The sequence below is a fragment of the Microcaecilia unicolor genome, chromosome 7, assembly GCF_901765095.1.
Source record: "Microcaecilia unicolor chromosome 7, aMicUni1.1, whole genome shotgun sequence".
Classification (NCBI taxonomy): domain Eukaryota; kingdom Metazoa; phylum Chordata; class Amphibia; order Gymnophiona; family Siphonopidae; genus Microcaecilia; species Microcaecilia unicolor.
Genome location: NC_044037.1, coordinates 171,753,307 through 171,768,685, shown reverse-complemented (window position 1 = coordinate 171,768,685; position 15,379 = coordinate 171,753,307). Strand labels below are relative to the sequence as shown.

The window sequence follows — 15,379 nt, the reverse complement described above, 5'->3', positions numbered from 1 at the left end:
ACTAAAGGTGAGCTAAATGGATCTTGGGGAAAACATGTCCCCCCTGATATTCAGTACTATTTAACCGGCCAGGAACAGCTCCTGGCTGGTTTAATAGCACTTAATTGGCTATCTGCGAATATTCAGCGGAAGATAGCCGGTTGTCTCCCATTCAGTATTCACGGTCAGCACATAGCGACTACCGGCTACATCGCGTGATAGAACTGGCTATCTGCAAATATTCAGTGCATTGCTGACTAAGTTTGGTGACCAAATTGGGCCGCCCAAATAGCATGCCTATTTTTGGCCACTATAAACTTCACTGGCCAGCACTAAATATTTCTGTACTCAGTCCCACAGCCTTCCTTATGCCCCTCATCCAATCACCTAATTCCCATTGCTCTCCTAATTCCTGGTCAGTTTCTTAGTTTCCACCCTTCCATCCTACCCAGTCTGAGTCCTCGCTCATAATCACACTCAAACCCCGAGTATGCACTCTCCATACTCAGCAAATCTTAGAGTCTTTCTTTATCTGGTCTTCTACCCAATCTTAGAATCTCCTCCTAAGTAAGTCTCTGCTTTCTTGCAACTTCACGACCCCAGTATTGGCTTCCTGCTTCCCTTCCCCTGTACCCACCCATCTACTTTAGTCATTAACCCTGCCTTTTCTTCTCCTGACCCCAGCATCCATCCATATTCCCTGCCTCTTATCCTTCTCCTACATATGTTCTTGTTTTCCCCACAATATTTGTCCATTTCTTCCACCTTGACCCTAACATCTGTTAGCGTTAGTTCCCTTTCAGCCTCAACCCTGCAAATAGCCGCTTTCCTGCTCCAGACCCCTCCTTGCATGAGCCCCCTTCCAGTGCCAGCATCAGCCCAACTCTGTTCCATAGCATCCAGTACCATTCTCAGCCCCTGACCTCAGCATCTGTTCCAGCCAGCCAGCAATTCCTTGTTATCTTAGGCAAGTCACTTGACCCTCCATTGCCTAAGGTACAAACTTTGATTTAGGCCCTTTGGGGTCAGGAAAATACCTGTTTACCTATGTGTAACTCACCTTGAGCCTACAAAGAGGTGGGAAAATGTGGGATATAAATGCAACATTATACTGAAAAAGACATGAACTAAATCCAAATCCCATTCCCTCTCTTACCCCACTGGATTACTTTTCTGCAGAGCAGCATTTTTATAAAGAAGTGCCTGTTTTTGCCTTTTAAAAGTGGAGTGGAGGAATAGCCTAATGGTTAGTGCAGTGGGACTGGGTTCAATTCCTTCTGGTGTATGTGGGTTTTTGCTTTATTTATTGACATTCTTTTCCTATTTACTTTAAATTGTAAACCACTCTGGCCTGTATGAACAGTTGTATATTAAATGATATAAACTATTAAACTACTGTAGCTCTTTGTGACTCTGAGTAAGTCATTTAACCATCCATTGCCCCAGGCACAAAATAATTCTCCGAGGACAAGCAGGCTGCTTGTTCTCACGACTGGGGTTGACGTCCGCGGCAGCCCCCACCAACCGGAAGAAGCTTCGCGGGACGGTCGGCACGCAGGCCACGCCCACCGCGCATGCGCGGCCGCCTTCCCGCCCGTGCGCGACCGCTCCCGCCAGTTACTTTTTTTCCGCGACTGAGAGAGTGGTGCGTTTGCCTCTCTCTCTGTTCAGCCGCCGGATTTTCGACCGCGTTTACGCGGATCGTCGCTTGGACCGTTCGGTTCCCTCGGTTTTTGTTTGTATTGTTTTAAAGAAAAAAAAAAAAAAAAAAGAAATTTTTTGCGCGTGTGGAGCACGCGCTCCCCTTTTTCCCTCGCTTTCTAGCGGGGACGCCACGTTGCGGCCTAGTGGCCGCTCGGTCGGTTGATTTTTTCGTGGTGTGATTTTAGCCACCATTGCCGACTTTGACTTCGCCGACGCGATTTTTCCGTCGATGTCCTCGAAGGTCCCGAGTGGATTTAAGAAGTGTGGTCGCTGCGGCCGGCCGATCTCGCAGACCGACACCCACGCTTGGTGCCTCCAGTGCCTCGGGCCGGAGCACAATCTCAAGTCGTGCGCTTTGTGTCTCGGTCTCCGGAAACGGACTCAGGTTGCGAGGCAAGTTCTGCGGGACCGTCTTTTTGGAACTTGCGCCGGCCCCTCGACGTCGACCTCGACGGCATCGGTATCGAAGGCCGGTTCTTCGGTACCGGTATCGATGCCCGAGACATCGGCACCGATGGCAGCGACCCCAGGAGAACAGGTCCCGTTGGCCCGCCGGTCCGCCGGTGAGAGTGGGGTTGAGAGGCCGCGTGGGCAGTCGGCCCCGGTCACTCCCTCAACTCGTGAGCCACGGGACCGAACCCTGTCGGACCCGGTACCTCGAGACCGAGGGGGATCGACCTCCTCCTCCTCCATGCCCTCCGGCGCCGGTGACGTGCACCGGAAAAAAGATAAGAAGCGCCGTCACCGGGAGCCCTCGGTGCACCCTGAAGAGGAGTCGACGCCGAAGCGTCATCGCAGAGAGGAGAGATCTCCGTCGGTGGTGGAGGTACCGACGCGTCGGGGTTCCGGCACCTCGGTGCCGTCTCCTGGCCCCCAGCAGCTTCTGGCACCGACACCCTTACCGGCCCCACCGCCTTTCCTGGCAGCGGGCCTGGACGAGTGCCTCAGAGCCATCCTTCCGGGGATCCTGGAAGGGCTGATGCGCCAGGCTGTGCCGGCGTCGGGGGTGCTTGCGCCCCCGGCGCCGATGACTGTGGCGCCGGCGAGCTCTAGCCCGGCGCCGGGGCTGTCGACACCGCCGCCGCTTGCGGTGCCGGTCTCGACCGCCACGCAGGTGGAGTCCCCGTCGACGTCGATGGAGGGAGCTCCGTCCCCGCCGGCGCGGGAGTCCACCGCTCGACGACACCGAGACCTTGGTGCCTCGACGTCGAGCCGGGCCCGGTACCGGACTCAGCTACATGAGCTAATGTCCGATACCGAGGATGAGGACTCGTGGGGGGAAGAGGAGGACCCGAGATATTTCTCCTCAGAGGAGTCTACGGGCCTTCCCTCGGACCCCACGCCGTCACCGGAGAGGAAGCTCTCACCTCCTGAGAGTCTCTCCTTTGCCTCCTTTGTGCGGGATATGTCTATAAGCATTCCCTTTCCCGTGGTCTCTGTGGAAGAGCCGAGGGCCGAGATGCTCGAGGTCCTCGACTATCCATCACCACCTAGAGAGTCCTCCACGGTACCGCTGCACAATGTCCTGAAGGAGACGCTGCTTCGGAACTGGGTGCGACCACTAACTAACCCCACCATTCCCAAGAAAGCAGAGTCCCAGTACAGGATCCACTCTGACCCAGAGCTCATGCGGCCCCAGTTGCCCCATGACTCAGCGGTCGTGGATTCTGCTCTCAAGAGGGCACGGAGTTCGAGGGATACCGCCTCGGCGCCCCCGGGGCGGGAGTCTCGCACTCTGGACTCATTTGGGAGGAAGGCCTACCAATCCTCCATGCTCGTGACCCGCATCCAATCTTACCTGCTCTATATGAGCATCCACATGCGGACCAATGTGCAACAGCTGGCGGACCTGGTCGATAAGCTCCCGCCGGAGCAGTCCAGGCCTTATCAGGAGGTGGTCAGGCAGCTGAAGGCGTGCAGAAAGTTCCTGTCCAGGGGGATTTTTGACACCTGTGACGTGGCATCTCGTGCTGCGGCCCAAGGTATAGTGATGCGCAGGCTCTCATGGCTGCGCGCCTCTGACCTGGACAACCGCACCCAGCAGAGACTGGCTGACGTCCCTTGCCGGGGGGATAATATTTTTGGCGAGAAGGTCGAGCAGATGGTTGACCAACTGCATCAGCGGGAAACCGCTCTCGACAAGCTCTCCCACCGGGCGCCTTCAGCACCCGCCCCCGCGGGCGGGCGTTTTTCCCGGGCTCGGCAGGCTGCACCCTATTCTTTTGCGAAGCGTAGGTACAACCAGCCGGCCCGAAGGCCTCGTCAGGCACAGGGACAGCCCCAGCGCGCTCGTTCCCGTCAACAGCGTGCGCCTAAGCAGCCCCCTGCGCCTCCACAGCAAAAGCCGGGGACGGGCTTTTGACTGGATCCATGGGAACATAGCCGCCCTACAAGTGTCCGTACCGGACGACCTGCCGGTCGGAGGGAGGTTAAAATTCTTTCACCAAAGGTGGCCTCTCATAACCTCCGACCAGTGGGTTCTCCAAATAGTGCGGTGCGGATACGCCCTGAATTTGGCCTCCCTGCCTCCAAATTGTCCTCCGGGAGCTCAGTCTTTCAGCTCCCATCACAAGCAGGTACTTGCAGAGGAACTCTCCGCCCTTCTCAGCGCCAATGCGGTCGAGCCCGTACCACCCGGGCAGGAAGGGCAGGGATTCTATTCCAGGTACTTCCTTGTGGAAAAGAAAACAGGGGGGATGCGTCCCATCCTAGACCTGAGAGGCCTGAACAAATTCCTGGTCAAAGAAAAGTTCAGGATGCTTTCCTTGGGCACCCTTCTGCCAATGATTCAGAAAAACGATTGGCTATGTTCCCTGGATTTAAAGGACGCATACACTCACATCCCGATACTGCCAGCTCACAGACAGTATCTCAGATTCCGCCTGGGCGCACGGCACTTTCAGTATTGTGTGCTGCCCTTTGGGCTCGCCTCTGCCCCACGAGTGTTTACAAAGTGCCTCGTGGTGGTAGCGGCCTACCTACGCAAGCTGGGAGTGCACGTGTTCCCATATCTCGACGATTGGCTGGTCAAGAACACCTCGGAGGCCGGAGCCCTCCGGTCCATGCAGTGCACTATTCAACTTCTGGAGCTGCTGGGGTTTGTGATAAATTACCCAAAGTCCCATCTCCAGCCAACTCAGTCTCTGGAATTCATAGGAGCGCTGCTGAATTCCCAGACGGCTCAGGCCTACCTTCCCGAAGCGAGGGCCACCAATCTCTTGGCCCTGGCTTCGCAGACCAGAGCGTCTCAGCAGATCACAGCTCGGCAGATGTTGAGACTTCTGGGTCATATGGCCTCCACAGTTCATGTGACTCCCATGGCTCGTCTTCACATGAGATCTGCTCAATGGACCCTAGCTTCCCAGTGGTTCCAAGCCACCGGGAATCTAGAGGATGTCATCCGCCTCTCCACCAGTTGCCGCACTTCACTGCTCTGGTGGACCATACGGACCAATTTGACCCTGGGACGTCCATTCCAAATTCCGCAGCCCACGAAAGTGCTGACGACGGATGCATCTCGCCTGGGGTGGGGAGCCCATGTCGATGGGCTTCACACCCAGGGTCTGTGGTCCCTCCAGGAAAAGGATCTGCAGATCAACCTCCTGGAGCTCCGAGCGATCTGGAACGCACTGAAGGCTTTCAGAGATCGGCTGTCCTGCCAAATTATCCAAATTCGGACAGACAATCAGGTTGCAATGTATTACGTCAACAAGCAGGGGGGCACCGGATCTCGCCCCCTGTGTCAGGAAGCCGTCGGTATGTGGCGTTGGGCGTGTCGGTTCGGCATGCTTCTCCAAGCCACGTACCTGGCAGGCGTAAACAACAGTCTGGCCGACAGACTGAGCAGAGTCATGCAACCGCACGAGTGGTCGCTCCATTCCAGAGTGGTACGCAAGATCTTCCGAGAGTGGGGCACCCCCTCGATGGATCTTTTCGCCTCTCAGACCAACCACAAGCTGCCTCTGTTCTGTTCCAGACTTCAGACACACGGCAGGCTAGCGTCAGATGCCTTTCTCCTTCATTGGGGGACCGGCCTCCTGTATGCTTATCCTCCCATACCTTTGGTGGGGAAGACCTTACTGAAGCTCAAGCAAGACCGCGGCACCATGATTCTGATAGCGCCCTTTTGGCCCCGTCAGATCTGGTTCCCTCTTCTTCTGGAGTTGTCCTCCGAAGAACCGTGGAGATTGGAGTGTTTTCCGACTCTCATTTCGCAGAACGACGGAGCGTTGCTGCACCCCAACCTTCAATCCCTGGCTCTCACGGCCTGGATGTTGAGGGCGTAGACTTCGCTGCGTTGGGTCTGTCTGAGGGTGTCTCCCGGGTCTTGCTTGCCTCTAGGAAGGATTCCACTAAAAAGAGTTACTTTTTCAAGTGGAGGAGGTTTGTCGTTTGGTGTGAGAGCAAGGCCCTAGAACCTCGTTCTTGCCCTGCACAGAACCTGCTTGAATACCTTCTGCACTTATCAGAGTCTGGCCTCAAGACCAACTCAGTAAGGAATCACCTTAGTGCGATTAGTGCTTACCATTATCGTGTGGAAGGTAAAGCCATCTCTGGAGAGCCTTTAGTCGTTCGATTCATGAGAGGCTTGCTTTTGTCAAAGCCCCCTATCAAGCCTCCTACTGTGTCATGGGATCTCAACGTCGTCCTCACCCAGCTGATGAAACCTCCTTTTGAGCCACTGAATACCTGCCATCTGAAGTACTTGACCTGGAAGGTCATTTTCTTGGTGGCAGTTACTTCAGCTCGTAGGGTCAGTGAGCTTCAAGCCCTAGTAGCTCATGCTCCATATACTAAATTTCATCACAACAGAGTAGTGCTCCGCACTCACCCAAAGTTCCTGCCGAAGGTGGTGTCGGAGTTCCATCTTAACCAGTCAATTGTCTTGCCAACATTCTTCCCCAGGCCGCATACCCGCCCTGCTGAACGTCAGTTGCACACATTGGACTGCAAGAGAGCATTGGCCTTCTACTTGGAGCGGACACAGCCCAACAGACAGTCCGCCCAATTGTTTATTTCTTTCGACCCTAACAGGCTAGGGGTCGCTGTCGGGAAACGCACCATCTCCAATTGGCTAGCAGATTGCATTTCCTTCACTTACGCCCAGGCTGGGCTGGCTCTTGAGGGTCATGTCACGGCTCATAGTGTCAGAGCCATGGCAGCGTCGGTGGCCCACTTGAAGTCAGCCACTATTGAAGAGATCTGCAAGGCTGCGACGTGGTCATCTGTCCACACATTCACATCACATTACTGCCTCCAGCAGGATACCCGACGCGACAGTCGGTTCGGGCAGTCGGTGTTGCAGAATCTGTTTGGGGTGTAAATCCAACTCCACCCTCCAGGACCCGAATTTATTCTGGTCAGGCTGCACTCTCAGTTAGTTGTTCTTCGTAGGTCAATTTCTGTTGTACCCTCGCCGTTGCGAGGTTCAATTGACCTGGGTTCTTGTTTTGAGTGAGCCTGAGAGCTAGGGATACCCCAGTCGTGAGAACAAGCAGCCTGCTTGTCCTCGGAGAAAGGGTATGATACATACCTGTAGCAGTTGTTCTCCGAGGACAGCAGGCTGATTGTTCTCACCTACCCTCCCTCCTCCCCTTTGGAGTTGTGTGTTTCATATTTTATTGCTTGTCATTCAACTGGCGGGAGCGGTTGCGCACGGGCGGGAAGGCGGCCGCGCATGCGCGGTGGGCGTGGCCTGCGTGCCGACCGTCCCGCGAAGCTTCTTCCGGTTGGTGGGGGCTGCCGCGGACGTCAACCCCAGTCGTGAGAACAATCAGCCTGCTGTCCTCGGAGAACAACTGCTACAGGTATGTATCATACCCTGTACCTGTAATATATAAACACTTTTGATTTTAACTACAGAAAGGCAGCATACCAAATCCTATCCCCTTTCCTTTCCTTCAAGTTGCTCCCACTGCTGTGAAGGGGTGAGCTGTATGGCAGGCTCCCTTAACCAGTGCCTCTCTATCTTGGTCTTGAAGCTGGCCCTGTTCCCACCTCCCTTTGGGATTGTATTGCATATTAAGCTGCAAAAAAACTGAGGAGGCTCAGTGAAAGTGTATGAAAACTATCACATATGCTCAGCCAAGCTCAGGGCTGTGGAGTTGGAGTCAGTCGGAAGCAATTGGAGTCAGAGTTGGTAAAAATCTACCAACTTCATCTTCAAAATAGAAACAACATTATATTACATAGTATATTTTATGATTTATACTTACCCCCCACCTTTTACAAAGCCAAGCTAGCAGCTACCGCGTAGTAATGCCGACACAGCCCATTCACTTTGAATGGACTGTGTCGTCATTACTGCACCGGCAGCCACTAGCATGGCTTTGTAAAAGGAGGGGGAGGGGTGGTTAGATATGTACTTTTGTCCTGGATCTAAAGTACTGATAAATATAAGTTATATTTACCAGTACTTTAGATCCAGAGCAAAAAAATTAAAGCCTACATCAGTAGGAGTCTGAGTCAGATAATAGAAAAATAGAGGCGGAAGTCGAAGGTTTGGTATACCAACTTTGTAGACCTGGTCAGGCTCAAAGCTCTTACAGTAATAAAGCTAAGGGAGAGATTTCCTACCTTTGGGCTCCATTTGTGAGGACTTCTACTCTCCACAGAGAACACCTGCTAGAAGCATGCAACTTGGTTTTTTACTTGTCACATTTTTAAATTTCATGCACTGTTTCTTCTTTTTTTGTTTGTTTTTTTGACATATAACCAGCATCATATAGCCATTGTTCATGTGCCGGGGAAGAGGCCTTTCGGACAGAGCCTTGTTTATATCTATGTTAATGGACAGCAGATGATTTCTGTTCCTCTCAAGTTTCCCTCTATGAATGAAGTAAGCATCCTCCTATGCATCATTCCTCTTCTCAGTTTTTCATTTATTTTATGAAGGCATTTTAATACAATGGGAGCATCATAATAAAATGTCATTTTTCATTTTTTTACTGTTAATGATATTTTTCTGTATATTTTCATTTCTGATATGATACATGATTTTATTTGGTCTGAAGGATAGGAATATAATGAATAACTGTATTCATTCTTCAGTATCTTCCTCAACCAAACAAGGTGTACTGAAGGATTAATCGCAACAGATGGTTGCTTTCCAACTTTTCTTGGGTTTATTTACTAACCTCAGTGTGTCCGTTATGTTAATGTATTACAGACTGTAGTAAAGAAGCAATTTTAATATCCATAGACACATGCACATGGTTCAAAGTACTGCAGCTAATGGAATTACAGCTGGTAAAAAGTGGGGCAGAGTAATCCTATTGCTTACTTCTGTGCACTGGCTCCCCCCTTATGCTCAGGGCCAATTCTCTGATCCTGATTCTTGTGTTTAAAGGCCTTAAGGGAAGGGCTGGCTATTAGACTACATGACTAGATAGCTGCCTAGGACAGCAGCTTTTTTTTGGTGGGGGGAAGAGGGGGCGGCAGAGAGCAGATGCAGTCAAAATAAACAATAGGTCCTGAAAGCCGCACTAATTCAAAGGTCCATCAGTCCATACTTTTACTCACAGCAAGGTTGAGCAATTTCAAATAGTCATTTACCTCATATGAATAACTTTCGAGAATTGTCCTCATTAAATGCATATGTGCTTGCATGTATGTATAGCAAAGTTTAATATTTAAAATATGATGTCCAATTTATGTGTTTTTACAGGATTGTTCTTGTGGGGGTGGTATTGGGGTATCATATATTCTTTAGCATCTGTCCGGACTGATAGGTTGTGCATGCCTACCATCAGGTGGAGACTGAGAACTTGGTTCTTACATGAGTCTATTATACCCATGCCCGGCCTCAGTTTGAATCAGTATTCTCAGTCTCCTGCAGGTGGTAGATGTGGTGAGCCCTTCAGTCTTTTTTTCATGTAGTTCCTTTATCTTTTATAATTGTTCTTTCTCTTGAGAAATACAAGGAGTTTTCTGTTATCTTTATTTGTGCTCCGTCAGGGTCACTATTGTTGACAGAGGCTGAGGCCCGTGGGGGTTCTCTGGTGCTTCGGGGGTGCCATACTTGGGTAGTCGAGTCTCTCACCCCCTCAGCCTATGGCAGTCCTCCTTAGGCTAGCTGTACTTAACTTGGAATCTATAGCAACAGCCCCTTCAAGGGAAGGGTGTTCTGTTGCTGAGGGGAGAGAGCTACTTTACTGTTTGCAAACTATAACAACAACAAAAAAAACCTTTTTAAAGGAGACCAATCGGGGAGTCCGGTGTTGGTTCCTAGTTACTGCCGGTATTGCTCTTTCGCCGGCTGGGAGCAGCTGTCTCTTCTCTTAGTCTGGACGCGCACAGAGCCATAAGTGAAAAGTTGAAGCAGTGCTCCGTTTGTCAGCACCATGGACTGTCTTCCACTGGTGTTTGTAAGTATTGCACGGCGTCGGTATTGGCGACTGGTTCGGACCAAATTGATTCTGGCATGCCTGCAGCTTCAGCATGTGCTAGTGCTAACAGCGGGGTCGTTCCTCCCAGGAGTGATTTGAATCTCAGCAGACCGGTGGTTCCTGTTTTGACAGGACCCGCCGCCATTTTGGTTTCGCGGTGTGTGTGGTTTCTGAGCAGCCTCTGCGGCTCACGCTTTAGGCTGGGCCCGACTTCAGCAGCTGCTGCAGGGTGAGCAAGGAGGAATGCCCGAGGGGGGTTTTCCACCAGAATTTGTGTTAGCTATGTATAAAGCCTTTCTTTTGAGGCAAACATCTTCTCCTTCCGATGTACCCCGGGGTCCTCCAGAAGGCTGCCATCTTCCCTGTCTAAGAGCCCTTGGGATGATGAGGAGGAGAACACAGTTCCTGAACATGGCTTGGATTCTGAACAGCTTCTTCATGGTGAAGAGGGGAGGATACCTTGGAGGACATGGACCTTGGGGGTGTAGCAGACCATTTTTCCCCTCATGAAGATTTGCTACCAGCAGAAGACCCCTCAGTACTCCGTATTTTCCACAAAGAGGACCTCCAGGAGATAATCACGTTAGTCTCTTCTATGCTTAATTTTGAGGAAGAGCCAGTGGCGCCAGTACAATGGACAGTGGATCTGTTGGTGTAGGGAATCCATAAGTCAGGTAAAGCCTTTCCTATGCATCAAGACATGAGACATAGTTCAGGCACAATGGGACAGTCCAGACTCTCCCGTTTGTTTTGCCAAGTCTGTGATTCGTTTGTATCCTCTTCCAGACCAGGACAAGGCATTGTTGAAGCCTCCTGTAGTGGATGCAGTAGTCTCGGCTGTCACTAAAAAGAATACGGTCCCTGTGGATGGTGACACTGTGTTGAAAGATCCTGTCGATCATAGAATGGAGTCTCTGTTGAAACATTGTTTTGATATTTCCGCCTTAGCAGTTCAGGCTGCCATTTGTAGAGGTTTGGTGGCCACGGCATGTTTCGTTGGTCAGAACATGTTCTTGACAGAACTTCTGATGACCTTTCTTTGATTGATTCCAGAGCTTCTCAGATAGAGCTGGGTTCTGCCTTTTTGGCGTAAATGCTGTATGACTTAATTCGCTCTCAGCTAAATCTGTGGCTGTTAGTGTGGTTGCCAGACGTTCACTCTGGCTCTGTTGTTGGTCAGCAGATGCGGCTTCCAAGTCTAAGCTCAGTAAGTTTCCTTTTCGAGGGTCCTTGTTGTTTGATGAGGAGCTGGACAAGTTAGTCAAGAGTCTGGGAGAATCTAAGGTGCCTCGGTTTCCAGAGGATCATCCTTGGTCAGTGGGCCGTAAAGGTTGGGTGTGATTTGCGGCAATTTCAGCCTGGTTGGTTTGCAGGAGCACAAAGGTCTTGTTTCTTCCAGCATTCTCAGCCCTTTCGGGGAACCCATCAGGGAGCCCGGGACAGTAGTCAAGGCTCTCGGGGTTAGGGAAGTTTTTTGCAGTGATGATGTCTGGATCCACCATCTCATCCTGGTAGGGGCTCGATTGCGAACGTTTTATGGGAAGTGGGCCCAAATAACCTCAGATCAGTAGGTTCTAGACATTATTTGCGAAGGATACGCTTTAAGAGTTTGTTCATCCTCTTCCAGATGCCTTCCTTAGAGTTTCCTTGTCAATCTCAGGTAAAGGCAGCGGCAGTCAGGGTTACCCTCGCGCAGCTTTTGAGTCTTCTTGCTGGTGTGTCCTGTACCTCAAGTGGAGTTGGCACGGAGCGTTATCCATATTTTGTAGTTCCCAAGAAAGACAAACCTTTCATCCTATTTTGAATCTCAAAAGTCTGAATCGGATTCTCAAGGTTTTCAATCTTTTCATATGGAGACTATTCGGTGGATGATTGTAGCGGTCCATTCAGGAGAGTTTTTGACTGCGTTGGATTTTGACTGAGGCTTATCTTCACATTTCAATTCTCCGTCAGCACCAGAGATTCCTTCGGTTTGCGGTATTGGGTAGGTATTATCAGTTCTGTGCCCTGCCCTTTGGGTTATCCACGCCCCTCGGACCTTTACCAAGTATGCTAGTGGTTGCAGCAGTCTTGCACAAGGAGGGCATTATAGTACATCCCTATCTGGATGACCCGGCTGATCAGAACAAAGTCATATCAGGAGAGTCTATAGGTAACAGCCAAGGTTGTTCAATTCTTGGAAACCCTCGGTTGGGTGATCAATCCCCTCAAGAGTCAGTTGGTTCAGACTCAGTCTCTGGACTATCTCGGGGTCTCGTTGATCACTCTTCGGGCCGCATTTTTCTTCTGTGCCTCGGATTCAACAGTTACAGGATCAGATCTGACATCTCCCTTTGTTGTTTTGTCCCGGTATCCATAGAGGTAGTTTAGTGGGCAAAGGCTCATATGCGTCCTCTTCATAGGGCTCTGCTGTCGTGTTGGAGTCCTCAGACGGGTTCTTTGGAGCACCGGTTACCGCTGCGAGCGTTAGCCCGGTCAAACCTAAATTGGTGGGGACCCGTTGGATGCTCCTCAATAGTTGATCGTGATGACCGATGCCAGCAATTTCCTATATCATCAATCTGTTGGAGACAAGGGCGATATGGAGCCCTCCAGGTGTTTCTCTGTCATTGTGGGGAAAGCTGTTTGAGTTCTTTCCGACAATGCTACAGCAGTGGCATACGTTGGTCATCAAGGTGACACAAGAAGTCATCTGTTGGCAAGGGAGACTGCTCTTTTCATTAGTTGGGCTGATTGTCACCTCCTAGATCTGTCCGCAGGTCATGTAGCTGGCTCACAGAATGTGATGGCCGACTTTCTCAGTCCTCAGACTCTGGACCCAGGAGAATGGACCCTGAGTTCGGAGGCTTATGGCTGCATAGTTCATCGTTGGGGTCTCCCAGTAATAGATCTGATGGCGACACGTCAAAACGCCAGGATGAGATGATTTTTCAGTTGAAATAGGGATTGGCAGTCGGAGGGGATCGATGCTCTGATCCAGCCTTGGCCAGAGGACTTGTTCTATGTGTTTCCCCCATGGCCTCTGTTGGGCTGGGTCATTCAGTGTATTGAGAGCCACAAGGGGCTCGTGGTTCTGGTTGCTCCCGATTGGCCACACAGACCATGGTGTGCAGACCTGATGTGGCTGCTGGTGGACTTGCTGCTGAAACTTCCTTATTCGGAGGATCTGATGAGGCAAGGGCTGATTTTCTAGCCAAATCTGGATAGTTTTTATTTTACAGCTTGGCTCTTGAGAGAGCTCAGTTAAGGAAGCGGGGGTATTCTGCTAAGGTCGTTGTTATGCTGAAATCTCGCTGAACCTTGATTTCCCTTGCTTATGTGCGTGTTTGGCATATTTTCGAGGCCGAACGTGCTGATTGTAATATATGGCCTTTACATGCTTCAGTTGCTCAAATTTTGGATTTTTTGCAGGACAGTTTTGACAAAGGCTTAGCTCTTGTTTCTCTCAAAGCTCAAATAGTGGCCCTGGCTTGTGTTCGGGGTTGAGTCAGGGGCAGGTCCTCGGCATCCTTTCCCAATGTAGTCAGATTTCTCAGAGAGGTTAATATTCTGCATCTGCTGAATCGTTCTCCTTTTCCTTCTTGGGATTTGAACTTGGTTCTTTCAGCTTTGATTATCCTCTGTTTGAACCGCTGATGGCTTCCTCTCTCAAGGACGACGCTTAAAACGTTTTTTTCTGGTTGCCGTGTCTTCGGCTCGAGTTGCAGGTACTGTCGTGCAGAGACTGCCTTTCTTAGTCTTTTCCAAGGAAATGATAGTTTTGTGTCCTGTTCCCTCTTTTCTGCCAAATGTCTGGTCGTCTTTTCACTTGAACCAGTCCATCGTGTTTTCCTGTTTTGGGGTCTTTGGTTGGCTCAGTTGAACAATGATTCTGCGGAAGTTGGATATGCGCAGAGTGTTGCAGGAGTACTTGTGTAGGACAGGAGTTTCACTCCAGTAAGATTATCTCTTTGTTTTGTTGGTGGGTGGTCGAAAAGGTCTGGCTGCATCCAAAGCTACTATTGGGCGGTGGATTAAGAAGGTCATTGCTTCTGCCTATCTTTTTTTCTGGCAAAGTGGTTCTTCAGGGTGTTTGGGCTCATTCCACAAGGGGTATAGCCTCTACTTGGGCAGAACGATCTCTTATTCCTCCTTTGGACATCTTTAAGATGGCAACTTGGTTGTCCCTTCACACTTTTGTTCGTCATTACCGGTTGGATGCTCAAGCCCATCAGGAAGTATTTTTGGGGGAGCAGTTCTTACTGCAGGACTTTGTGGATCATGCCCTTAATGTACTGCTCTGGTACTTCCCATCGGTCATTTCTGGACCGGTCCAGAAGGATGCTAAGGAAGGAGAAATCAGATCTTACCAGCTAATTTTCTTTCCTTTTACTCCCTCCGGACCGGCCCAGATCCCACCCATGACTTTAGTAGGGTTCTATCCGGATAGTTCTTCAGTTGGTTGCACTTTGCAGTGAGATAACAAGTTTGTTTGTTTTTCTGCAAGGTTTGGTCTGTACATTATATATTTTTTTTCTGTTGAACATGTTTGGGAAAAGAAATAAAATAAAGAAGCATAAGGAATTTGCAGTTAAAGTTACAAGTGCAAATGAAACCATACCTATGGTTCTTTACACCAGCGATGTTATTTATTTGCTGTGTGGCTGTTGAGTGTCCTGTTGGGAGCACAGATACAGTTCTTCTTTCTTCTCTTCCACTTTTGCTTTGGTAGGGACATACTGATTCAAACTGAGGCTGGGCATGGCTATAATAGGCTCATATAAGAATCAAGTTCTCAGTCTCTACTGGTAGGTGTGCACAACCCATCAGTCATTTCTGGGCCAGTCTGGAGAGTGTAAAGGAAAGAAAATTAGCAGGCAAGATCTGATTTCTCCTTAGTTTAATTATCAAAATTTTCTGGGATAGGGACGTTAGGGTCCTGTGTTGATGATGGGGGAGAGGGTGTAAAGCCAAAGGGTTGCCTGGACATCTAATATCCTTGCACCAGCCCTGCTTAAGAGTAAGGCCCACCAACATTTGTGTACCCAAATTCTGCAATGCCATTTATCTTGAAACTTTGTTCAAGTTAGTTTGTAAACCTAAGGATATGTTTGGTGTAGGAATGTGATGATTCTCTATACTCATAAGCAGGGAGCCAGTGCATTGGAATGCATTCCCCTGGGAGTTGAAATTAGATGGAGATTGCATGGCTTTCCGTTTGCAATTAGATATTTTTGTGTGTGCAGATTAAAGATTTAGGCTGTTTTAAGTTTATTCTGATTTTTTTTATAGGATGTATGTTATGATAAAATGTATTTAATGCAGCCTTT

The 15,379-nt window shown here is 50.0% G+C and overlaps 1 protein-coding gene across 1 annotated transcript in view; it reads left to right on the top strand.

The window, feature by feature from the left end:
* The window catches only part of NBEAL1 (neurobeachin like 1), a 502,828-nt gene that overhangs the window by 162,307 nt on the left and 325,142 nt on the right, over window positions 1–15,379 (top strand). The window contains 1 exon segment of the mRNA XM_030208867.1: window positions 8,402–8,521. Within this exon segment, the coding sequence (XP_030064727.1) occupies window positions 8,402–8,521 (120 nt within the window).